Below are 25,457 nucleotides of genomic sequence, written 5' to 3' on the forward strand. Positions count from 1 at the left end.
CTCCAATTACCGATTTTTCTCATTTGTCAGTGTTGCTTTTTATTTAAATTTTTTGCTTTGACTTCTGAATCTAAAAGTATCAAAATGTTCCTTGGTTGAAAATAGTTTCTCCCTTGGTAATTTATTCTTGCTTTCAAAAATTTTACCTTCCATGACTCAGATTCTCTTGCGTTTCCATATGCGTGTGTTTGTGTCTCAGCTTTTTTGGAAAACAGCCAGAATTTCTCCTTTAATTCCGTAGCTTATAGTGAAATACTTATGCTCTGACCATGCTCTTTGCTCAGTTGCAGTTTGCAATTTCTGTTACAGGCTTTGGTGATAAAGGCGCGTTCTGTGACAATATGAGTTGTTACGCCCTCCCAAACTTCTGAATCTTGACAGAAAAATGTTTCCTAAACTTGCCGTGCTCTTTCCTGTTGGTTGGCTGAATCTAGCAAAACAGCCCAAATAAGCTTTAGATTGGAAGGTAAAGACTATCAGTTATGATCTCTTTCTGCTTGATCATTCTTGATCTTTGTGTTTGTCAATAAACTTAGAAGGGCACAAAATTCTAGCAGGTTAAAAGAAGTATATCTCCTTTGGATATAAGTCTGAATACAAGTCTGATATAAGACTGAATTAAGCCAAATTCCTTGAATTATTCAATACAACCCTGGAAAATCTAATGCTGTAATGTGTTTTGGGAATGTGATTTAAAATAAGTGTTTGGTTTCACTTCACCTAATAAAATTGAAATTTTGCACCTAGGTTCAGTCTCTTCAGAGCAGGTGCAACCTTGACCATTAAATTAATTTCCTTGTAATTCTGTTTTTAGCAGTGGTTCTTTGTGTGTAACTCGGTTGTCTTGCACCTCTTGGGACCACAGATTAACTTCAAGTGACTTAGTACAAGAGTAAATGATTCCTGCTTTACAGAGAGAAATTGTAGGGCTTTGCCACGCATCTGTTTTATAAAGGGTTTCCCCTGTGTCTCAGCGGAGGGAAACCCAAGTGTGCCTCTGGGGAGCCTCGCTGTCAAGTTGGGCTCAAATCTCTGGCAGAAAAGGTGTCACAAGTAACTGGAATGTGGTAGAGTCTTAAGTTGTCACAGCCATTGGCCAGATGAAAGTGCCTACAGCCTACACCTAAGAGCAGGTTTTGCTGCTCACCACATTAATGAGCTGTGAATCAGTTAAGAATTCTATTTGTGATAGAAAAAATAAAGTCTTTCTGCAACAGTCGGCCTCATTTTATACATGGGTGAATAGACAATGAGAAATGCAGTTTAAGCCAGCTTTATGTATTTTTCAGTAAGACTTCCCAATCAGCTTTAAACATGACGAATGCTCTCCCCATGCTGCATCTCTCCCCCCTCCACCCCCCAACAAAAATAACTTTTTTTAGACATGTTTAGGATATTCTTGGAAACTCCATTTAAAAAAAAAAAAAAAAAAAAAAAAAAAAAAAACATGGGTTACAGCTCTGGAATTGGATGGTTAGTAGACAAAGCCCAAAAGATCACAGAGTAGATATTTTTATGCAGAACTGGTAATACTCCCAGTAACTAACTTTAAAGTAGTGAGCTAAATAATTGCTTCTTTAAACTTAGTGAGATTCATCAGCCCTTAAAACAGGTAAGCGCTCTTTTACTTGAGAAACAATTAGTTATGCTCTTGATTTGCTAACTTGAATATTCATATTAGTAGGAGTTGAGACTTGTCCAACTGTTCTTGCTGAGTCCTGATAAACTTCTAAAGAGTGTGATGTTTTTTCAGTTTGTTGTGCAAACTTATATTGGGAGGGGTGATTGTGAAAGAATTGTGTGTAATTATATGTCCCTTGAAGCCAAAAAATGGGTGTATGCTGTGCTGTCTTGGATATATTTGATTCTTTAGAGTTTAATTTTTTTTTTTTTTCAGTGTACACGTCAGATCATCTCCGAAAAACTGGGTCGTGGCTCAAGAACAGTAGATCTGGAACTAGAAGCTCAAATAGATATATTGAGAGATAACAAAAAAAAATATGAAAATATCTTGAAACTGGCACAGACATTGTCCACACAACTCTTCCAGATGGTACATACCCAAAGGCAACTTGGAGATGCATTTGCTGACCTGAGTTTGAAATCATTGGAACTTCATGTAAGACTTTTATAGTGTTAAAAAAAATAAAATAAAATGGCAGAGATGAACCTAAGTCTAATTGACTTGTTCAGGGTGTATATTAGCCACTAATTTTTCTAAACATTGTAGTTAAGACTATTACATGCTGTTTGTGTTAAGTTTATGTAATTCACTTCAGACTATAGGAAATTATTGAACTGTAGTAGTTAACTGTTTCTAAATATCTGTCTTTTAATTGAAGATTGGATTCAAGAAGTGACATACAGCTTTCCTTTGTATAGTGAACGCATTTTTACTCTTCCTTTTGCTTCTAATGAAATGCCGTCAGAAGTGTGCCAGAGTATTACTTCATGTCAATTACAGGATGTCTTTGGGGAATATGCCTGGGAGTACGTAGAGTAGGGCACATCGCTTCACTTCCGCGTACTGAATGCGAGTAAAAGATTTCTCTATAGTAGACTTAAGCGTTGAGCTTTCATATCAAAGTCCTTTTTTAATCAAACTTTTGCTACTAGTAGAACTAATCTGTATTCCTATGTTGCTTGGAGTTTCTGAGCAAGAGAGGCAATCTTTAGATATCTGCATTTGGGTTATTATGATTCCTTGCTGTAGAAGTTTTTAACACCTGCACTTTTTGCTGTTACTGATAATAAAAATCTGCTGTAAAAAGGGAAAATTTAGATATTGCATACAAAAAATAGTAGTTGGTTTACTTCTACGTTGATCATACTGTACTTCGAGACATAAAGCAGTTTGCTGCTGCTACYGGTTCCTAGGAAAAACTGTGAAGAGACTGAATGATTTGCTAAATCATAACTGCTGAAACAGTCCAAACTACCTTTGTGGTTATTAAATTTAAAATTTCTGTCTCTTTATTCCTCTCTCTTCCTGATTGCCTATTCCCAGTGAGTTTTGGGGAGGGGATGGGGCTAGTGCTTGCGCAGAGGGATCTGAACTGAAAGCTGGTCAATGATTTCCGGCTCCTGCACTGCAGTATAGAAATCTTTAACGTTACAGCCTGACAGATGAAAATTTGTGGAAAATGTAGCACTTCTAGCAGCTGAGAAATTAAATCATCTGTTAAAAGGGGCAGAAGTTTTTGTTAGCAATCAGTGTACTCTTGACACAAATATGAGGCATATAGTTTGTGGTAAAACTTACTGATTGTTGTGAAGTATGTGCTGAAGCTGGATGTTTTTTCTGAAGCTTGGGTTAAATCTGGCATCATTCTCTTGTTTAAAGAATGTTTTTACATGAATAGCTTGTAACTGCTAGTGGGAATACTGTTCCTCCAGGTTCTATCAGCGCCTTGGAATCTGTTTCAGTCATTCATCTCTGTGTAGATTATTGAATGGGGCTGTTCATGAAAATCAAATAAAGGTTTCTGCTGCTGTAATAAAATTTGTCTAACCTTTGCCTCTTGGAGACTTGCCTGATGTTTGTCTCTTTCCTCTGTGTTTTCCCTTTGTTTAATCTGTACTGTATTGCTGGCTATAGCTTGGCCTGTTCTTGAGTGTTTGGATAGCATTGTTGCCTCCAAAACTTGTGCAAGACTAAAAGGAAAATATCTGAAAAGTTTGCCCTCATGTTTAATTTGTAATGTATATGAGGGAGAAAAAACCTACAAAACTCACTGTTTAAAGATAATATTCCTTATTTTATGCATGTTATCAAAATGAGATCTTAATGTGATATCTACAGAGGTATTACTTAATGTGAATGTTTTGCTGTTTCTCTTTTGGATACAAAGATATCTCCTGGTTCCAGGCTCATGTGCCTCTAATTATACAGACAGATGAATTCCCATTTTATTTGACCTCTGCGTAGAGTACAAACTGAGTGTAAACTCTTGATTCAGAAAGGATTTCCTATCTGTTTCAGAAGAGGTATACACAGAGGTCATGGACAGAATTTGAGGTCCAGGGTTCTACAGGGCGTTGTATAAACCAGTAGAAAGACAGTTTTGGTGGCTAATGTGTCGCTTACCACTGTTCATTGACTGAGAGAGCTGGTTTTGCGACCCTTTAAATCACACAAAGGCTGCTGCAGTCCTGTTCTTCTTACCCCTCTCCTTTGAAATAGTACCCTTGCTTACTTGGGTCTGCAATGATCTGGGTCAGTGGACCAGCTGGAAAATTAATTGCAGTCTTTCCTGCTTGAGGGAGAGGAGTTGGGAAACATGCAGCTAAATGCTGCTGAAAGGGGCAGTCCTACTTTTGCTATTGCCTTTGCCTGTGTGCTCCTGCTGCTTCCTTGTGCTAGTGCTTGTGTTACTGTACAGTAGGCTATCCCAGAGAGCTAAACCAGCTGAAGTATAACTTATTTTTTGGGTTTCAGCGGGATCCGTAGTGATTTGGCTGACCATTTTTTGTCACGCAAGCAGCTATATAGCACAAAGGAGACTATGGGAATATCTTTTAGCATTGTCTTCCTCATGAAAACTTGCTGCAGGTTCTCTTCCTTTYTTCCTCTTCCTCAAACTGCTTCTGTTTCCTCTGCACCTCTTTTTCTAGAGGCTTCACCCCTTACCATTGCCCACTAACCTTAACCTCATGAAGTGATTAATGTTAACAAGAAACATCATTTGGCTTTGGTGTTTATGTTCTAGATAGATTAAAGGAAACTGGGAGAATACAGCATTTCTGAGTCGGTTGTTGGCAGTGTACAAGCCTAAAAAGACCAAGTTCCGGATATGACTGTAGTGTGTTTTACAACCAGAAATTATACTTTTTTTTAAATGAGAACTCCATCTGTGGAATGTGAAGATGCCATATGGATGACATAGAATAATCACGCTCTTTTGGCATCTATGCATAAGAAAATCTTTGCAGCCTTGGTCAGTGCTTACACTTTTTTTTTAAGAAGAAAAAAGCATGAACAAACATATATCCAAATGTGACTGAAATGCCTTGGAAATAGTGGAAATAATTTTAGCTTTGCAAATTTATGGCTGATCTACCTTGCCAGTTTTATTTGCTATCCATTATAGTGCTTTACTTTTCAGTTATTTGCAGCCTATTAAAATGTGGCAGATCCTGGGTTTTTTGTTTGTTTGTTTTTTGGGTTTTTTTTTTTTTTTTTGCAATGCTCTCTTCCAGAAAGTAAGAATGAAACTTGCTAACTAATTTAATACTGTTTGCCCTTGGGAATTTAGTTGTACTACTGTATTTAAAATGATAGTGTCTCAGTTGATATTAGAACATTGCCTAGACAACCGCGTGGGAGATGCTGGATTAAAACCACGTTGAATCAAAATGTAAAGATTTGATTAGCACTTACTTTACAGTGACATTAAAGGTTTTTCAGTTCAGACTAAAACACATTATAAAATGGGATTTAACATCACATGTGGCATCATAATTGGAAACCATGTTTTATACTAGAGGGATTTCACAAAAACTGAATTTAATATTGCATTGAAGTCGTATCTGTTTAATCATAACCATACTTAAACAGAAGTGACAAAACTTCCACATCTGTGTTGTCATGTATTTTTATATAGCTACTGATGAATGTTATGATTTGAAATGATCTACAGTTTTTGTTTTTGTTTTGTTTTTCTTCTCTGCTTTCTTTGTTTATAGGAGGAGTTTGGCTACAATGCAGATACTCAGAAACTTCTAGCTAAAAATGGAGAAACTCTTCTTGGGGCTATTAACTTTTTTATTGCCAGTGTGAATACATTGGTGAATAAAACAATTGAGGACACATTATTGACTGTGAAACAATATGAAAGTGCCAGGTAGCTATTCTATGTCTAGCTATTTTCATTACAACTTAATCTTCAGGAAGCAAACTTTTTATCAGTTTTGTCCTTGTATTTGAATAGCTAATAGATATTTAAAAAAAAAATAGTAAATATAACACAACTCTCATATAATCAGGATTTACAGTTAACTGTCTCATTGCATGTATCTTTAAATGTTTTGTAAATTTTCTGTTGTAGACTTAATTTTATTTGTTAGCTTTGTAGGTCTCTAATTATATTCTTTTTTCCTGCCTGCTAGATTAAGGTGGTTTTCTACACAGAAAAACAGTGCAAAGTTAAGCCTTTTATCTAGCTATATTGTAGTAAGTGAAGTAGTCGCTCTGACTGAAAAACATTAATCCTTGCACTTCAGTTTTTATGCAGAAGTTGCAGGTCCAGTTTGGGCCAGGGAGAGCCAAAAAGAAACTTCCTAGTGGCTGAATAGTATCTAATATGGGTTGTGTGCCCTGGAGAAGATTCCTTTAGTCAGGATGTTGCAAAGTATTTCAAAACCAGGTTCCCTCCTGCCAGTGTTTAGACATATGGTCCTTTCTGGTGCTGGTTCCATTCTGACATTCAGTTCCACTTAATTGGATACAAACTTCTCTAACTTTCCAAAAGGATCGTTTCTACATGTTAACTTTCTTATTTTTACATCAAAAAATGCAAATGACTTGTGTTTTGAGGTTCTCCCCTGCTTTTTTCATTGGTCTGTTTTTATTCTAGTGCTTCATTTATAAGCAAATTACTTTTAAGCTATTTTGATATTTGGATATATTGTAGAAAGGCAAGATTAACCTGGAAATAAAGTATTGTTTTATTTTTAATGTCAAAATGTTTTTCAAAAAATGCAAAATCAGTACACACGGTTTCCAGATATTCCCTTGAAAATGTATGCAAAGTACATCTGCTAAGAGTTTTTGCCAGTCTTTCTGAGTACTTAGTTCTTTCCTCTTGAAATACCTTCATTAGTTTCTATTTCTTTTCAGTAAAAGAATTAAGTATCTTGTCACTTCAATATGGCAAATAAAATGTGAAGGCTCTTCACTTATCTAGCCAGTTTGCCTTTTCCAATCTATATTCCAAATAATTACTTTTTCCTTTAAAAAATTTTTTTGGTTTTTTTTTTTAGTGGTTCTACCACCAAGTGAAAAGCTGGGGGGGGGTTGTTAGTGGTGGTTTTGTTTTGTTTTTTTTAATTGGCTTCTATCACATGCTGATATGCTGGATTCCACTGAAACTGCAGAGATGTATGGAAGGAAGAGTGAGGTTTTGAGCAGGGCTGTCCATGACCCTGGAGTGATTTCTGGCTATTGTCAGTTGCTTTACCTGGTCAAGTGCTAGAACAAAGGAGCACAAGTTGTGTAGAAACACAGTTCAAGGTTGTTACTACATTTCTGTCACGCTGTCTCATCCACTTGCTTTTTTTTTTTTTGTATAAAAATAGCTTAATATCTGGCAAGGATCCAGAGTTCAATAGACTTGTATGTAATACTGGGAAGTAGAAGATGCAAGTGCTGAATTCAGCAATATCATCTTTACACTACCAACATTCCATAGGCACTTCTTCCACTTACAGATGCTATGTATGTTTTTTTGATGGATAGGAAATATAACTTTATCATTTCTTAAAAATGTTTTTGAAGGTAAGACTGGAAATGACTTAAGTATTTTAGAAAATACAAATATGGGAATTTATTTCCCCATAAAGGGGAAGAAATGGATTTTTCCCATTGAAACAGCAGATATGACTGGTTCATCTTGATTCATTAAATAAAATAGTACAGTCTAATATGGTAGGATATCAAGGAGGCCTTTTTTTTAGTAGTGGGATGCGAAGGATATATAGGTCAATTAGAATGTCAGGTATCTTCAGGCAAGAGGCTTTAATATAACTTCAGTTTCATTTTTGCTAGCAGTGTCTAAGGACAGAATTACTTATTTCATATTTTTTAGTGTGTGTTTCTCTTCGACTTCTAATTTACTGCTGATTTTGGTGGTGGAGAGAACAAGAGTAAATTAACAAATACTTTTTAACTGGTCTTATCTAAAAGTAGAATACATGTCTTTGTAGCAGTGTTCTCTTAGTTCTTACCAAGCTGTAACACTTAGCCCACTGTCTTTCTTTTCCCTTATCTCCTTCAGTGGTAGTGTTGATCTGGAGTATCTGGCTTCCCTTGGTACATAAGCTAGGCTTGCAATCAGGTATAAACCACGACACATCTTTCTGCAGCCTGTAGGGTAGACAAGTTCTCCCACAACTATTTGTGGAGGAGTTGTAGCACAGTTGCTGTGAATGCGCGTGAAGAAGCCTAGGACATGCTGCGAGAGCCTCAGGACAGAAATTGATGGAACTGAGCCATTGCTCGCTGTTGCTGCAAGGGGGACACCCTTCTCTTGGTGCTTGTCTTGCTTTTGCCATCAACTCTTTACCAAACTGATTCAACAGCAGGGACAAAAAGAAAGGAACAGCTTTCTCTGACTTAATAAACAGAGTTGGTGAAGGAAAGGGTCTGAGCTCTGAAGCCAAGATAAAACAAGACTGGGAGCTCATGGCTGAGACGGGAATAGAAGGGGAGGGTAATAATTGAGGCAGCTTTATACAATTTATGTAAGGGGTTTTTTTCTTGATGAATGGGAGGAAAAAACTTGCCCAGGTTTTATATTTTGTTCCACGCATGTGACTATTTTATTCATCTTTAATTGTTATTGGCCCTGCATGTGAGGTCTGTTTTGAGACACTTTGCCTTTAGACTTTTTTTTTTCCTTGCCTTCTTTCTTCTCAGGATCGAATATGATGCCTATCGGACAGACCTAGAAGAGCTGAATCTTGGCCCTCGTGATGCAAACACTCTGCCAAAGATTGAGCAATCACAACAGCTGTTTCAAGTGCATAAAGAGAAATATGACAAAATGCGTAATGATGTATCTATCAAATTGAAATTTTTGGAAGAAAATAAGGTAAGCTACAACTTCTGATGTGCTAAGGAATTTTGTATTGTTAGTTTCTGGTTTGATAGAAGTAGTTTATGTATTGTATCTTAATATATTTTAATTAAAAGTAGAGCAAGCAAAGAAAATAAAGTAATTTTTCTGAGTTCTTGATGTATCCCTGGAGGATAGACTTTCAGAACAGGGAATTTCAGAAGTCACCCATCAAGCTGCTGCACTGCAAAGGGCAAACATATTATGAAGGTAAGTTTCTTGGTAATATGGGAGGGTACAAGTATGGAAAAGCATCACTACAGCAGTTTATTGCACTTAATCGTCAATTAATTGAGTCATAACTGCTGATTCAAGACTGAGTAACAGTTACATGTTTGGCAGCACTGCCATGGAAGATATGCAATAAGTAAGTGAGAAGAACAGTGAAGATGCTTCTTCAAAATGAAGCCTTCTGCAAAATAATAAAATAACCTTCACTGAGAGATACAGCTTTCTGTAGTTAACACCCTTATAGTTGCATAAGCTGGGCTTTTAAACTTGGTTTGGGAATGGGGGGAGTTTGTTTGTTTTCTAAACTTGTCCCTCCCAACTACACCTTTTCTCTGTACCCCCTTTATCACTGAATCCCTCCTCTTATTCTGTCTGCTAGAAAAAATACAATTATCCTACAGAATGCATTTTTAAACTATACTTTTGTTGATAAATAAATCTTTCTAAATTGTTTCTCATTAAGTACAAAAATCATAGTCTTTCAAGATATGAATGTGGTTCATACAGTACATGAAATGGTTATAATCCTTTTCTATGACTGTATTTGCTATGTCTTCAGAGGGAGGAAAATATCAACATTTATGTAGAGAGTAGTTTGTCAGTCTGTCCATGTCTAGCAGTGGATTAACATTTTCGTCATGGGTTAATTCATATATTGTAAGATCTGTGAGTAGGTAACACTGCCTGTTAGAGAATAGGGGCTGGGCCCCAGAACAACAGCAGTCGCAAACCATGCTTCCTTGAAAGCCTTTCAGACTTTAAGAGAAAACCATAGGGATGAAGTAAACCAATTAAAACTGAATATTCTGAATTCATAATGTAATCACATGGTGAGTTGCATCAACTGCTTACAATAAAGATGGAGGACAGGGAAAGAACATGAACCATCAACCAGTGAGAAGCAGGGAGGGAGGGAAGCAGAGGGAAAAAATACTTCCAATGCACTTTGGTTTCCAGAACAACAAACACTGAAAACGTAGTTCCTGAACACTGTTACTTTATATAGGCGTTTGCATTGGGACCAGGGCTCTGAGACTACGTAACATTTAGTGCACTAAGATTTGATGATTCAGATAATCAGTTGATTTAAAAACTGGTATTCCCTGAATTTCATTTGTTATACTTGCTGAACTTTTTAGCCCATTAACTTGCAAATGGAAATATCCATGTTGAAAGTCACTTTCTTGAACAAGCTGAAATGAGATCTATATGCCAATACCTATTTTTAAGCTGGTAAATCATAAGAACTGAGTTTTAAAACTATTAGGTTGAAAACAGTGAAGGTCTTTGCTTTTGGGCTTTTTTCCTTCATTTTCCTTCTCTATTACATTATTTGTTACTAATACAGTTTATGTTGAAAGAAATTGTTGGGTCTTTCCAGCTTATATCTGTGCTGGAACTCTGATCCTTAAGTTTAAACCAGTCAGAACTAGCACTTGCTCTGCTTCCTCTTGATTTGTACCAACTGTATTGCAAACCGGTCAGTTTTTGTCTATGCAAATACAAAAGCTTTGAAGTGAAAGCATTTTATTTACATATTGCTTCACAAAACACTTTTCTAAAATTTTTATTAAATTAGATAGTTTAGGGAACACTAAAGAAGTTGTCTTCAAACTGACAATCTTGGATTACATCAAGAATCCTGTTAGTAGTCACAGCCTACAAATTCTGTTTCCAGAAGAGATTGTTTTTTCCTTCCTGCTTTTTTTTTAAGATTAGTACAGGGGGGGCTTTCACATCCTTAAGCCTTTTCATCACTGTTTGACATTTCTCAGTTTTGACATTTGGGATGTCAAAATATTTACTGAAGAGTTTATATAATTTTATTCAAGAAAACCATAGAAGGTCTTCCTTCCTGTATAGTCAAATATTGGCTTAAGTATAATTCTCTAGTGAGAGCTTCAGTCAAGCAAATCTCATTTTGGTGGGGTTTTTTTTGTTTATTATGTAGGATCTTCCAAAATATACAGTATAAAAACTTAATCCTAAATTTGTTTTTTGTGTCAGCATATTTTCCTGGACTGTATCTGTCTGTGATAGTTTCTGTTCTTTAATTGCCCATAATGCTTCCAGAAATGATTATCAGAGAGATATTCTTCTTACTAATCTGAAATCTTGATTTGTTTTTCTGGTGTCAACCATCTTTTATCAATGTCAACAAAAGGGAGCTCCTGTTAGACCTCATACTTGTCCTGCAACTAGTGCTAAGAAATTGGAATGCCCAGGGAATTTGTGATAAGACTATGTAATCATTATAAACATTAATTTTAGCTGCATACAAAAAGTATGTGATGGCCTTAAGGTAGCTGGATTTTTTTTTAAATATGTTTTAAAAGATTATTAACTGTGTGATCAATAAGTATAGGAATTGGACTTTTTTTTCAGTTAGATTTAATAATCTCAGATGTTCTACTTTTTACCAAAGGTATATCATAACAATTGCTGTGACCCATCATAATTTAAACTTCTATAAATACAGCATGTGCCTAACGTGAGGGAGGAGAAAAAGGAGGACTAGCACCATGGGTAAGGTTGTATGAGTGTGTTTGTAACCCAGACGCTTCAGCTGTTGGAGCAGTGCGCTGTTTAGGAGGTGCATGAACTGAAGACAGCATGTGATATTGCACTCCCAGGTGGAAGGGTGATTTTGATACTGTTTATAAGTTATTACAGTAATCCCAAGGAGGGCGTTACACTTTGATATGCTCCCTGGTAACAGGAACTAGCATGTGAGCGTGTGTGTCTGTCTCCAGCAACAAATGTGTGTTGATGCCCATTTAAAGGAAGGGGAGCTCAAAATAAAGGAAGATGATATTGACAAAATACTGTTTTACTGAGTGACTCACCAAGGACCTATTGTCTTGAAAAGTCCATGTTATTGCAGGCTTATTGCATGCAAAGCAAATGACAGTATGTGGGTAGCTGTATCAAAGCTTGATGTACTCGAATTAAGCTATACTAGAACGTAAAATCTCTAATCACCAACTTTATTAATACATGTTGTCATGGTGCTGAATCCAGACATGTGGATTAATATTTGTTCTGAATCTCACTAGCAAAGCCTTTTTAGGTAAGAAAATGTTACTGGTAGTCATAATTTTCTATTGCAGATCGTAAGCCCTTTGGGCTTAGACTTTTATTTATTGATACAGGGTATAGTACAGTGTAGCCTCAAGCTTAGTCGTTCTTAGACCTTTCCATGTTAAAAACATAATTGTGTAATGAAACCTTGCCATAGCAATGCAATATAAAACATTTTAGGATTTAATTTTAGATTAGGTAAACTGGTTCATGAGTGTCTCTCAATAGATGCATAATTTTAGTCTGACCAATATTAAAAAAAAAAAATTATAATCTGACAAATTAATGTCAAAACAGGATCAGCAATCCTACGTGTTCTTAGTAAATCTACCTCCACTAGATCTACTCAAGTGTGTTCCCACTCAGAAGTTTTGCCCCATATTTGGTTAACCATGGCAGGTGAGGAGAGCGGGGAAAACTGGGAGGTACGTTCTGGCTGTCACTGCAAAGGAGCTATAAATCCAGTTTAACTGGCTTGTGTACTTGATGTCTATGTTGCTTTAAATGTCACAAAATGGCCATAAGCTATCCAGGCCTAGGTTTAGAGCGGGGGAAAGAAATCATGTGGTTGCAGTCTCTGCATCTGTTGAGCTGGGTTAATATGTTAACGTTTCATTAAAAGCCCAAAGAAGTTACAGTGAAGCTGGGGTTGAAAGTTTGTGTCAGTAAAACCACAGTACACAAGATCCCCATTTGCTTTCTTTATAACACTTGATCTTGAAGTTAACACTGAATTTCCTATGTTTATTATAGAAGAAATCCAAATACGACGTCCAAAGCTATAGCATTGCCTTAGTTCTAGTAAGAGTGAAGATGCAGGGAAATAGAAAGGATATCCTTAGAAGCTAGGTAAATCTAAGCTTTTAACTTGGTTTGTGTTCCTGTTGCTTCTGTTACTGTGGTGTTTGCTGCTGCAAGGCTGTACTGGTGCTGTCCCCAGCTGGCAGAGTTCTGTAGAAGGTTGTGGCATTAGACAGCAAGTCTGAGAATTGCTGCAATCAAAATCTGTAGTTTATAAATAGTTAGAAGTTGTTTGTTTTTCTCTTTTTCTCCTATAAAGACAGTGACCTGTTCTTAGCTTAAAGATTTCTGCTATTGAAAAATTTTTGAAAATGCATTATCTGAGAAAGGAAAACCGTTGCTCATTTATGCACTTGAGAAATGTCAAATACCATTCTATATTAAGTAAATTGGATATATTTACGTGAGTTGTACCTCAGGAGTTTGATGCTTAAATGCTTTTACAAATGTAGGTAATGCACAATTTAATGGAAACCCAGATAATGCAACTACATCAGGTAACTTCAAATAAAAATTGCTAGGGGAAAGACTTATGATAGTTGTGAGGAGGTACGGGCTGCCGGAAAGATGGAAATGGGAGCAGTCTTTTTGGTGACTGAGAGCACTGAAACAGTCTAAGTTGAATGAGAAGAATGTAAGGAAACATGCAGTTAATTTCTGTACCTATTGTACCGCAGAAAATACGGTGTGGGGATGGGGGAGGACAATATTTGAATAGAGACAAAATGTTAGAGTATCCAGAGGAAACGTGAAAACTTAAAGCCAACCTACAGTATCTTTGGTGTATGAAATTTAAGTCTTTTGGGCGTGTGCATTTTTTATGTTTATTTACAGAGTTCAGTTTTGCTTTATTAGACTAAGTTTGCCAAGACTATTATGGAGTGCTTCCTCAATTCCTTAGTAGGAACAAATAAGTACATACAGGCCATTAACAAGGTCCAGTATTTTTAAATGATGTTTGGCTACAAGAAATGTGGGGGCTTTTTTGACAGGCATGTTAGTCATACATAAGCATTAGTTAGCAACATAGCATTAACGTTCTTCTAGTGTAAGACAAATCTTCAAATGCTTATATACTGGGATAGGTGCTACAACTCAGTGCTAAAGATCTGGCTTCTAGTGCTGTAGTCTGACAGTGATTTTAAGGCCTAGGTTTTAAGGCCCACGTTTGCTTTGCTGAGGGGGAAAAAAAGGGGGGAGGGGGGTCCCTTCCTCTTCTGTCTGCCTTCCCCCACATTGCCTCCTCTGTGCTTACAAAAGTGTTTTTGCAGCTGTGCAGAAAATCAGATCAGGGAACTGATCCAGGTTAAAGCAAATATGTTGTTGTCAGGCTAGCTTTAATCTAGATTTGTTCCTTGATCCAACTGGCTGCATAGCTGTGTGTTTTGCCAACACAAGTCTAAGGTGAAATGTAGTGTGGAAGTAGGAATCGATGGCTGGATGTGGAAGAGGGCAAGGCTAAGACTTCTTGATGGGATAACTGGTTGGCTTTGAAGTTAGCTTTTAGTGAATATTTGTAGTCCTGTCTTTAGCTGTGATCACTGCTTTTTTTTTTTTGCAGTGGCTATCAGGTGATTTGAGATGTTACTACTTCTCCCTTCTCATCTCTTAGCTGGCTGCTGCTTCATAGTAAAGCTCACAGGAGCTAAATAGGATTTCTCATTTCTCTTAGTACAGTGTCAAACAGGTTAAATGGTCTTTGTCAGAAATTTAAGCTTAAAATTGCCTGAAGCTAGGAATAAGAAGGTCACACAATCACTTCTGGGATTCACTGAGTAATTGGCTCCTGAAGGAGGAGGACAGAAGAAGAAATATCTTGAATCTCTGCAACAAGTTTGCTTGGGCATAGACTTTCATAAAATGAAGTAGTTCAAAACCAAAACAAACAATAGTTTTCAGACCAAATCATCTGACTGTATGATTTCTTTTCTTGAAAGTGTGTGCATGTATTATGGCTGAGTGAATTTACAAAATTAACAGAAGACTCCTGAGAAGTTCACAGAACTTTCATTTTAAAAGCTGCCCTAATGAAATACCAAATTTGGTTGCAAATGGATGAACTGAAGTTGGGAGGGTGGTTTAATTACCCTTGCTATATCTTAGTTCCTATAAGCAATATGAATAAAACTCTTAGTATTTTTAAAATATGCTAGAATAGTGAGTGTGCATCTGTATAAAATTCTTATCTTGAACTGTCTGAAATATTGCTGATCGATGATGAAAGGAGCTACTTGAAAAGAGCCATAGTTCTACATTTTTTGCACTCTAAATTTTTAAAAGCAAACCCTTCATGTTGCGGTGACATTTTTTTACTTGAATGACCTAATACAACCTTTGGAATGAGAATACATATTTATATTATATATAATTATGTTTGTATACATACCTATTCATATGTATTCACACACACAGTGAGAATAAGGCATCTTTCATGACTGAGAAAAGCTGAACTATGTTGAATAAGCTTATTTAGCTACATTCTACATCTCCTAAATGTTAAAATTTCTGTACATGATGATTTCTGTGAAGTCTGTTATTGTAAATGAAAAAACACTTTCCCAAGATACGATGTGCACTCTAGACTCCTTTCTAGCCATACTCACCTTCTCTCTCATGATGATTTTGTCTTGGAGAGTCTTCTAATGGAAGAACCTATCATTTTGGGGGTTTAATTTTTAATTGGGGGAGGGGGGGAGCCTATTCTTTGATAGATGTTAAATTAGCCTGAATTATTAGAGGAGAAAACACAGTAGTGCCAGTTTTGAAATTGTCAAAGCAACTTAGGCTAGAAGTGAGTCACCAAAGATAGCTCATCACTTCAGCAGATTGCCGAGGTCTGTAAAGTTGTCATTTGATAGGGAAAACTTAATTCATGAAATGAGTATTCAGTAAACAAATTATTTTGTACTCATAAAAAACAATTGGAGCTTTTAGTGCTAAAGCTTCTTTATATACAACTGTAGACACATGTGTACACACACACCCCTGTGCTGTACATGAACACCTGTGTATGTATTTGGAGTTCCCAGTTGGTTATAATATGGGATTCTCATCTCATTAAAAAGTCTCATAACCCAAGACAAATGTTTCTGAACTTAATCATGTGACACATGCTTTCAAAAATATGTACTGTTCTTGCATAGTTTTATTTCTGTTCTGTGCTAGAATTGAATTCCTATAAAGTTATTTGGAGGCTGATTGCGAGACCCACATTGTACCATTGATTTCAGAGCAGATCCATATGGATGTGCAATCTGTCTATAGCATACCAGTTTTTAATTTGGGGAGAGAACACTATTTAGTATTCTTTGTCAACATGATATTGTAGTATGATTTACAGGTTGCATTTCTATTTGGAGTTTATGTAATAGTTTTCTGCCCCTAGGGAACTTTTTTTTTTCCTCAAAAGTATTCTTTATTTTAAAAAGCATATTATTACACTTTCTTGTGTCCTATGCTGTCAAAAGCATGTCTCATATGGGTTCTTTCTCAGCTGTGTAGTGCTTATCATCCAGCAAAAGAGGATAAAACTTAACTAGGCAGGCTGTAAATACACTTTTAAGGACTTTTTTTTTTCCATTTGAGATCTTAAATGAAGGCAAAGTACCTCTGTATTGAGTTGTATGCATTTCAGAAAAGCATATTACCTAAATAACCTATTAAAACAAGAACGGTCAACTGGCAAGCATAGGCCAAACCAGGCTGGAGGACAGTTTTGCTCCTCAGCGTGCCAGGAATAGACTGCCGGCTGCCCGCTGCACTGACCACGGCGCTGTGACTTGAGCCTCGAGCAGAGGAAACCTGGAGTCTAAAGCTGCTGCCTGCCACCTCCTCCCTGCAGGCCCAGGCGGCTACTCCCTTCTCTCCCATGCTGGCCAAATGGTATCAGGTTCAAGATCATCTGGTCTGAAAGTGGGCCTAGGGCCACTGCCTTCAGAGCAGGGCTTTCTGGCACAACGGCAAGGTTGTGCTGGGCTGAGAGTGTGCTCAGGAACAAAAAGGGTTGGTGCTGATCAGCCACAACTTCAGATATTTTGGTGCACTACCGTGAAAACGTAACTCTTCACTTTGCTTAGACTTCATCAGTGCTATAGCTCATCAGTGCAGACTAGACTGGAAGAGCAACGCGAAGGACATCCTCGGCTGCTGTGCTGCTCTTCCCCAAGTTTTAGTTACTGCTGTGAATGGTGTGTTTCACACTACTTTGCACAAATGTTATAACCAAGATATTGACCAAGTTCTGTAAATAATCCTGCATTATGGGAGATGGGCTAGAAACATTGTTTGGAAAAGAACTTCTGTTTCATTTGACTTGAGTATGCAAGAGCTGGAAAATAGCAACTCTCTGCAGGGGGCAAATAAATGAACTACATACATGACAAATGCATTATCTAAGTATACTGTCTCAGGGAAGTTGATTTGACCTGCCAGTGTCTATATTAAACAGAGATTTGGCATCTAATTTCAAGGAATTGTTGTACTTCTGTAATGGAGTATTTGATAATATTATGCTGTTTAGTGAATTTCTTTCTGGTCAGTGCTTACTGAGTCGGTACTGACCATTAAGTATACTTTATAAAAATTATGCATCATTTTAATGTTACAGAATTTTGTATTTGCCTGAAGTTTCTAAACAGTTACTTTATAACTCTATATGAAGTCTGAGCATCTCTAACAAATACAGCTCATAGTTTTCTTGTAATTGACATACAAAGCCATTAACATCTGCCTCTTCGTCTTAACCTACCTCTGTCCTTGCCTGCAGGTTAAGGTATTGCACAATCAGCTTGTTCTGTTCCACAATGCGATCGCAGCGTACTTTGCTGGGAATCAAAAGCAGCTCGAACAGACACTTAAACAGTTCCACATCAAATTGAAAACTCCTGGAGTAGATGCTCCATCCTGGCTTGAAGAACAGTAATCAGATCAGAGAAGAGGACCCAATGTTAACAGAAAATCTGTAAATCTAATAAGAATTAAGGTTTGGGGTTGAAGGACTGTTGTAGTGATTCTTGCACAGACAGCTTTAATTCCCCCCCCCTTTTTATAATACTATAAAAATGAATTTGGTGGGAAAGTGGGTGACTTTAAGGTAACCAAACATGATTTCTGTCATTTCAAGTGTACCACACTCCTTTTGTATGTGAAGGCTGGTGGTTATTTCTGTAGTTGGGATGGGGGAGGGAGGGGAAAGAAAACTATTATAGATTTGCACTGACAAATGATGTTTGTGATTTCTGGTCATTATGGTGGCTAGTCAAAATATTTCCAAATGGAGGTTTACATGATTTGTACCAACATCTGATATTTTATATATGAATATAGAAAACATCTTTAATAATTTTCATGTGACTTTTTAAAAGGAAAGAGTTAAAAGACTATTTTGCAGATTAATAATATAAGGCCTATGTGCAGTACCTGCATAAAGGCAGCAGCTGGCTCATTGACTAGTGGAATTGCAGCAAATGCCTTTTAAAAAGGTTTACCTTTCCATCATAGGTTTAAAAAGAAAAAAGAAAAACACTAAAGCAAGAATCACTGTCAGTCTGAGGCTTCTAAGCACACATTTTAGCTTTGCACCAAACGGTTTGCTGAGTGAGGCCAACCATATGATTTACTAATTTCATTTTAAACTTTACTTTCTCTATGAAACAAATACCGTACTAGCCTTAAATCACAAGTATGTGCCTTTTTATAAGATAATGTTTTCAACCAGTGTACATAATCCAAGAACCCTTTCAACATAATGGTTTGTCAGTTCCCAGCAAGGGAAAGGAGACTGTATATGCTATGTTACTTTATACACTTAGAGCAAGTTAAAGCTTTAGTTAACCTTCACGGACAGACACAATTTTGAGAGAGGAAATAGGACCAGCATGATTTTTCTTTTTAATTGAAAAGCATACTTCAGTGACAGGGGTAACATGGAGGATATTTTTAATTTCTCCATCAATAGCATAGTCTTTATTAAATGTAAAGTTCTATATGTCAATTTTATCATAGGCATTTTAAATTCAGTATATTGGAGTCCTCATTTGCACATGTTAAATTGCTTTGTGTTCTGTTAAGTAAAATGAAATACTTCAAATATATTATTTACAACTGTGTGGATTGTATGATTTATGTACTGTATGTTCAAATGCCTTTCAGCTGACATTCTTAGTTTCCAGTGCTTAACACAACTGTAACGTAACTGTAAATCAAATATTTTTAATCATTCCTCATTAAATTCATGGTCTGACAGAGCCGCCTTTATTTTTTCTTGTTCTGTCAGAATATCTTGTAATAGTTCATTTACATTCCCCAGAATGTATATCCTTTGTGCATTTTGTATTCATATTAAAGGTGTTTGCTGCAGTCAAGCTTCCTTGACTTTGATGGTTAAGAGCAGAACCCAGCCTCTGCAATGAAAGCTCAGTCCTGTTTCTCTGAGTTCCCACCCCTGCCCCAGAACTGCTGGTAAAGCAACACTGGGTTATGAAACTGATGCTATTCTTCTATCCCAAGGTGATTTAATAGTGTGCAAGTTGAAGTCAAATGTAAATGCATAGTGAAACAAGTCTTTCAATATAGGTACATTCTTCACTTAAACTTTTAAAGCGAATTTCATTATATTTCCAACTTTGCGGAGTCCTTGACTTCCCCTGGCTCCGAATGTTGTCATGTGTATGTATGATGGTACAAGTAAGAAGTTAGCTGTATAAACCTACAGTTGACCTGAGCAATGCAGAGAGGAGCAGCATCACAGCAGGGCTAAGGAATGCAAACCTGTTGACTGTAGCTGAAATCTCAACTTTCAGAACACTACAGGAAAAGATGCATAGGGACTATGCAGTCTTGGTTTCTGTCAGAGTTCATGGTCCTTGTTCTACTGAGGATATTCCAGCACAGAAGAAATGATCTGTTAGAAGTGGGATAAGTGAACTTGAATCTGAAATTCCCTTATGCAGGACTGACCTGTGTGGCATTGTGTAACCCTCAAACTTTTGCAATGGCTTAAAACTGCTAATGTCTCCTCACCTGGAAGAGGAGGTTGGACGAAAGAGGTAACTTGCTAAAATCTCTCTCTGTGACCGATATATAGTGTTTAAGTGAGAAGGAAGAATTACTTCTGTTTTGGTCAATGAACCAATCATTCTAATTGACTGTTTCGGTGAGGATTCTGTGTTCAGTTATCAATAGGATATTAAAGTGAGTGCCTTTGTAATATTTTAACTTCCTTGTTTAGTCCCCTGTTCAAGTCTGAGTTTAAATAATTTTGTAAGCGCATGTTTGATAATCAACGCTAACTCTTTAACAAATTTTAGAAATTTCTGCTTCTGGAGATGATAAGAAGAATGTTTCCACAGCTTCCAGTTGGAACTAACTATGGTTACCAGGTTTTCTGACATTAACAAACAAACAAAAAAAAAGCACATCTGTCTCAAGGTTGTAGTGCTGACATTTATCTAGATAGACAGTTGCATCAGCGTTTTTTTTTCTCGATCAGAGGCTCCATACCCACCTCCTAGAGTCTTGTCTGTGAAAGATTTCATCTCCAGTACAAGTTATAGCATTAGTGCTTTTAGGGTTGCGTGAGGTTTCTCAGGAAGAGGAGTTAAAGCATTAATACCATTTCAGATATGCTGTTGTAGCTGCTCTATCAAAGAGAGGCCCAGGGAGCTGTTCATCTTCAGTGACCCTATTGTAAGTTGTCTGCACTCCTGGTTTGTTTGAAACTTGCAGCTCCTGTTGTTTTGTTCATATGAATTCTACAGAAGTAGAGTAAAATGCTATTTGGCATATTTCATACTTTGTCAAGCCCTCCTCCACAACTATGTTCATTTCTGTTCTCTGATGTCTTTTTCATGTTTCATGCTTGATGAGGAGGCTGTGCTAGTCACTTTTTTCATTAGCTGCTAGTATTTTCATATTTTGCGTTTTCTCCCCCACACCCTCCCAGTTTATCCAACTCTTGGGAGTTAAGTTGTGTCAATTTGAAACTTATTTTTTTATAAGAAAAGATCCATGAAGGGCAGGACTGTTGCTTTGTTTATACTTCTCCGTGTTCTTCTCTTGTTACTTGTCATTGTTTCTAGTTTTTTGAAATCTTTGGTTTCTTTTAGGTAATTTTGGGGTTAAAGCTAGTGATGCATATAAAGCACACTTCTCTGCCTTTCACAGCAGTCTTGCTCACTGCACCTATTTTCAGCAAAGTACTTTCTCTTGTGTCAGTCTGGTATGGGAACCAAGTGGTCAGGTACACAGGGTGCATTTATTCATTATTTTTGTTATCACAGCAATAGTTTGAAGTGGATTAAGGAAGTACTGTACCCTGTAACTTAAAAGTAGAAACTAGATGGCTTGTGCCTGCCTTGGAGAAGCATGGCATAAATTGAGAGAAGCAATGGAAAGGAAAACTGATGTATTGCTATTTCAGTAGTGTCCATGTACTGAAATCCAGAGAAGCATATGGGCATGCCTTGCAGAGCAATAAACTTGAACATAAAAGCTCAGTCTGCAAATCTTTTGTTTGCCATGACTCACAGTGGTGGCACAAAAGCATTATTTTACACACTTGAGGTGCCTTTCAAAAATTTTGTTTTGTTTTCTTTTTAAGGAAGGGGCAGGAACAGCAGTAATTCTGTACTGTCTGCTATTGGTAGTATATTTCTATTAAATACTAATGCTGTATAGCCACTCAGCAAAATGCATGGTCAACTCTTTTTAATTGCTGTATGTGAGAAAGACTTCACTTTCTGATCAAATGCATGCTGTCTGAACTCTTTATGATAACCTATTTTAAAGGTTATTTGAGGAATAGAAATACTTGATCTTTTAGAAGCAGAAACAGAGGTTAAAAGTATCTTTCCAGAGTTCCTTTGCATCATTGCTTGGTAGCAGCATGGCTGTATAACACTCCTTAGTTGAAGTGCAGAGATCAGGTATAGAACAGAATTAACCTGAAACAATTTTTTAGTTTAGTTTTGCCCTGTTATTACTATTTATGCCAGCATAAATCCATTGGTTCAATCAGGAACAGTTTAAGTATCAGCAATATGTGTTCCTTGTAAATGGTACTTAAAGTGGTATGTCCTACTGTGATAATTAAAAAAAAACTATATACCTTGCTACCTTTCAAAGCATACTGAAGTCTGTAAATTCAAGCACTTCAGAGTTAAATAATGCTAAAGACTAGTGTTGCTTGTTCACTCTTGATTTGCTTTTCTTACATGTTTATGCATCCTAGTTTTATGTGATAGTGGTTGACTGCAGTGTTTTGTTTCAAGAGGTTAACTGCTATAGTATTTAATTTTGAAATCAAATGGCCCTTGGTTTTAATGTTTCTGAAGTGTCACAATTAACTTCCTTTCTTGCCTTTATCCAAACAGTGTAGAAATAAGGGCTAATAATAAAGAAGGCTACACCTTTTGTTCAGATAGTATAAATTGCTTTGTTCCAAATAGAGAAATTCAGCTGAGTTTCTCTGATCAGTTTGGTAATGAAACAGGTGTTCAACCTAAAGCATTAGGAGCCCTTTATGTTCTCAAAAAAGCAAAGTTTACATAAGGCTTTTTTTCTCTAATAAGGAAAAAAGATAATACATTAAAATAAGTAGTCATTCTAAAAACTGTCCTGTGTGTTCCATTAACTAGAAATCTTAAAATATTGACAGATACTGTTTTCATAGTCTACCAGCCCATCTAAATGCTATCTCTTCTAGGGAGGTGCATTTGTTGCCTATTATAGGTGGGGCTGCTAGATCTGCCTGTTATTAAAATTGCTTAATACTTCCTACTGTGAAGACCTGTTTTCAGTTGCTTGCAACTCTGACAAATTTTAACCATGTGGGCAAAATCTTTGCTTGCTGGGTGTTTAGATTTTTTAGGTAAAAATCAGCCAAAATTGTTCTTACTTCTGAAAGAGGGTGTAGGGTGAAAAATACAGTAATACATGTATATTGTTATATACATTTCTAACTCAAGAGAGTTTTTTCTCGGAAAAGGTCTAGTACCTTCATGCCTGGGGGGTGATTGTATCTGTATCAGAAGTGCATTTCCTGTGGGGAATGGGCTCAAATCTGGCCAAATGGGTGAGATGGAAAAGCTGCAGGTTGTCTATGGTCGATAGAGTTTGGCAGCTAAGGCTTCAGATTCAGCTAAGCCTCTCTGGGTAACTAAATCCAGAATTGATGTTCCACTGACACTCACAAAATTTCCTAATTGCCATCTAACCGTAGAGTTGCCTAAATCCCGGGATGCATTGTGGACACAATCGTAAGTATCTTGATGATATCCAGCAGTTTGCATTTACCCTATGCTTTTGCCATGGTGACTTTCCCAACTGGCAGTCTTGCGAGGATCTCACGCCACAGCTACTGCGCTCCAACAGCACAGCGCTCTACCTAGCTGTGTTCAATCTAACAATCTCTGAGAATTTAAGGTGTAAAACAGAGCTTAGATCATTTTATACCTCATAACCTGATGGCTGGAGCACCCAGCAAGGATGCTGGAGCCTTGGGATCGAGGCCCTTTTCTGCTGGAGGCGATTTGAATCCAGGTATCTCTTAGCAGAAACCTATAGGTTGGGGTGTTCAGCTTATGATCTGCAGCCCACTGGGGGTCCCTGGGCTATTTCTAAGCAGTCTGCAAAACTTCACGAAGGAGACAAGCAAACCTGTAAGCTTCAATTCATTGTAAATAAGTCCACTGGAAAACATGTAGCATTCACAAACCAGAAAAATGTTGGAAAGTGTTGCAGTAGGGTATGAGAATCTATATGTTTCATCAGGGTTTTGTAATGCTGGTGTACAAAAGCTTGTGTGTGGAGGCTTGGAATGTTTAGTCCTACTTTGTGATGCTCTGACAAATTTGAATCAAACTCCCCTTGGTTTCAGAATTGCAAATAATGGAATAGCTTACAATAACTTTATACCTAGTTAATATATATGCTAACTATTATTATATGGGAAGGTGCAATACATAAATTAGGTGTCTGGTACACTATGCTGATTTTTTTAAATTGGAGTGAAATGCATCCAGAACCTAATCCAGATTTAACTTTGAACAAAACCTTTTTTTGAGCAAATATTCACTATTGATTTATGAATTGCAAAAGTCTTGTCTTAATGCATCTTTTGCATCCTCACATACCATTTTGTATTTTGGAATTGACTTTGCTTTTGTGTTTTCTCCACAGACAAGGCTGGGTAACAACTACCCTAATGTCACAAGCAGTACTTTTTAAGGGGAAAACAACCTAACCTGCTAAAATTGTTTTGGAAAGGTTCTGGAAAAAAACCCAAATGGAGAGAAAAAGTTGGGAGCTTAGCTTCACATCTGGACTAGCTCACTGGTCCTCTGTTGCCCTCTTTTTTGTGTGTTGGTGTGCTTATTTATTTATTTGTTTGTTTATTTTAATACAATGGCATTATGTAAGTCTCTTGGCTTGTACTTTCAGTCTTTTAGAATGAATATTTGAGCTTGTGGCTGGCAGCAACGAAAACAAGTTGTCTTGGTCCCTGCACAAGCGCGTTCAGCCCAAGCAGGGCTGCGCTTCAGTGTGGCCGCCCTTGCTGGCGACCATGTGCTCTCGAGGGATGGCGGCGCTGGCTGCGGCCGAGCGCGGACTCCCAGCTGCTGCAAGCCCCGCGAGTTAGGGGATGTGTGCGATGACGTGAATTGCCCTTTACTGCGGCTGAGCTGTTTTCACTCGATTAATTTTAGAGGTTAAGTGACGATGTTCCTGAGATCACGTTACTTAAATTTTCCTTTGGTTTTAATACTTTTTAAAATCAAGCAAGTCAAATGGTTAGGCTTCCAGCCCCAGCTGGGGTGGGCTGTGCTCTTGCTAGGAAACCCCCTAGTAGCTGCGCTCCTAAATGGAAGGGAAACGGGTCAGCCAGCCCGGCTTAGCCCGGTCCGGCTCTGCGCTTTGTGTTAGATCCCGGCACTGCGAGTGTGGGGTGCGTCCTGCCCCCTATCCCAGAGCCTGGTGAAAGCGAGCAGAGGAAACGTGGTAGGTCTGCTTTATTAGTGACCATTTTCCTTCCTCCTTTGCTTCTGTATATTTTTTAAACTCGGCTGTTGAAGTAGTAGCTTTGTCAAGTTTGATTTAAAAATGGCACTGGGCAGCCTCTAACCTGAATCGTTGCAAGGCCTCACCTGCGACAATTTGTATATTTGAGATGACTAAAGTTCTTCACCTATGCTTTCTTTTTGGAAAAAATGTTTTTATTTTTGAAAGAGGATGGCTTTTACTCTCTTGGCAAAATACTTGCATTAGCTACATATTGCGCAGATGGTATTTTGGCTCCAGGAAGCTGCCCCGTGTATTGATTTCAATTCCCCAGGTGAAGTTTTAGTCCGGAATAAGTTTGTCCGGAATAAGTAAAGCGCCTCCTCAGAGCCGCGCTGATGTGACGGCGCGGGAGCGGTAGGACTAAAGCGCTGCCGCAGAGCGGTTTGCTGGGGCCGCTGCCGCCCCCCTCCGCTCCGCTGCTGCGTGGGGCAAGAGGCGGGGGGCGGGGCC

The 25,457-nt window shown here is 37.6% G+C and overlaps 1 protein-coding gene across 14 annotated transcripts in view; it reads left to right on the plus strand.

The window, feature by feature from the left end:
• Nucleotides 1-25,457, plus strand: part of ARFIP1 (ADP ribosylation factor interacting protein 1) — a 59,236-nt gene that overhangs the window by 29,456 nt on the left and 4,323 nt on the right. For 10 of the 14 annotated variants that reach the window (XM_026088198.1, XM_026088190.1, XM_026088194.1 and 7 more), the window contains 4 exons: nt 1,898-2,119; nt 5,686-5,843; nt 8,636-8,810; nt 17,713-19,304. In XM_026088198.1, the coding sequence (XP_025943983.1) occupies nt 1,898-2,119; nt 5,686-5,843; nt 8,636-8,810; nt 17,713-17,868 (711 nt within the window). In that variant the 3' untranslated portion in view covers nt 17,869-19,304. The other 4 variants (XM_026088197.1, XM_026088196.1, XM_026088191.1 and 1 more) reach the window with 4 other exon arrangements.

This window comes from Apteryx rowi, unplaced genomic scaffold, assembly GCF_003343035.1.
Source record: "Apteryx rowi isolate R43461 unplaced genomic scaffold, aptRow1 scaffold_76, whole genome shotgun sequence".
In the NCBI taxonomy this organism is placed as follows: Eukaryota; Metazoa; Chordata; class Aves; order Apterygiformes; family Apterygidae; genus Apteryx; species Apteryx rowi.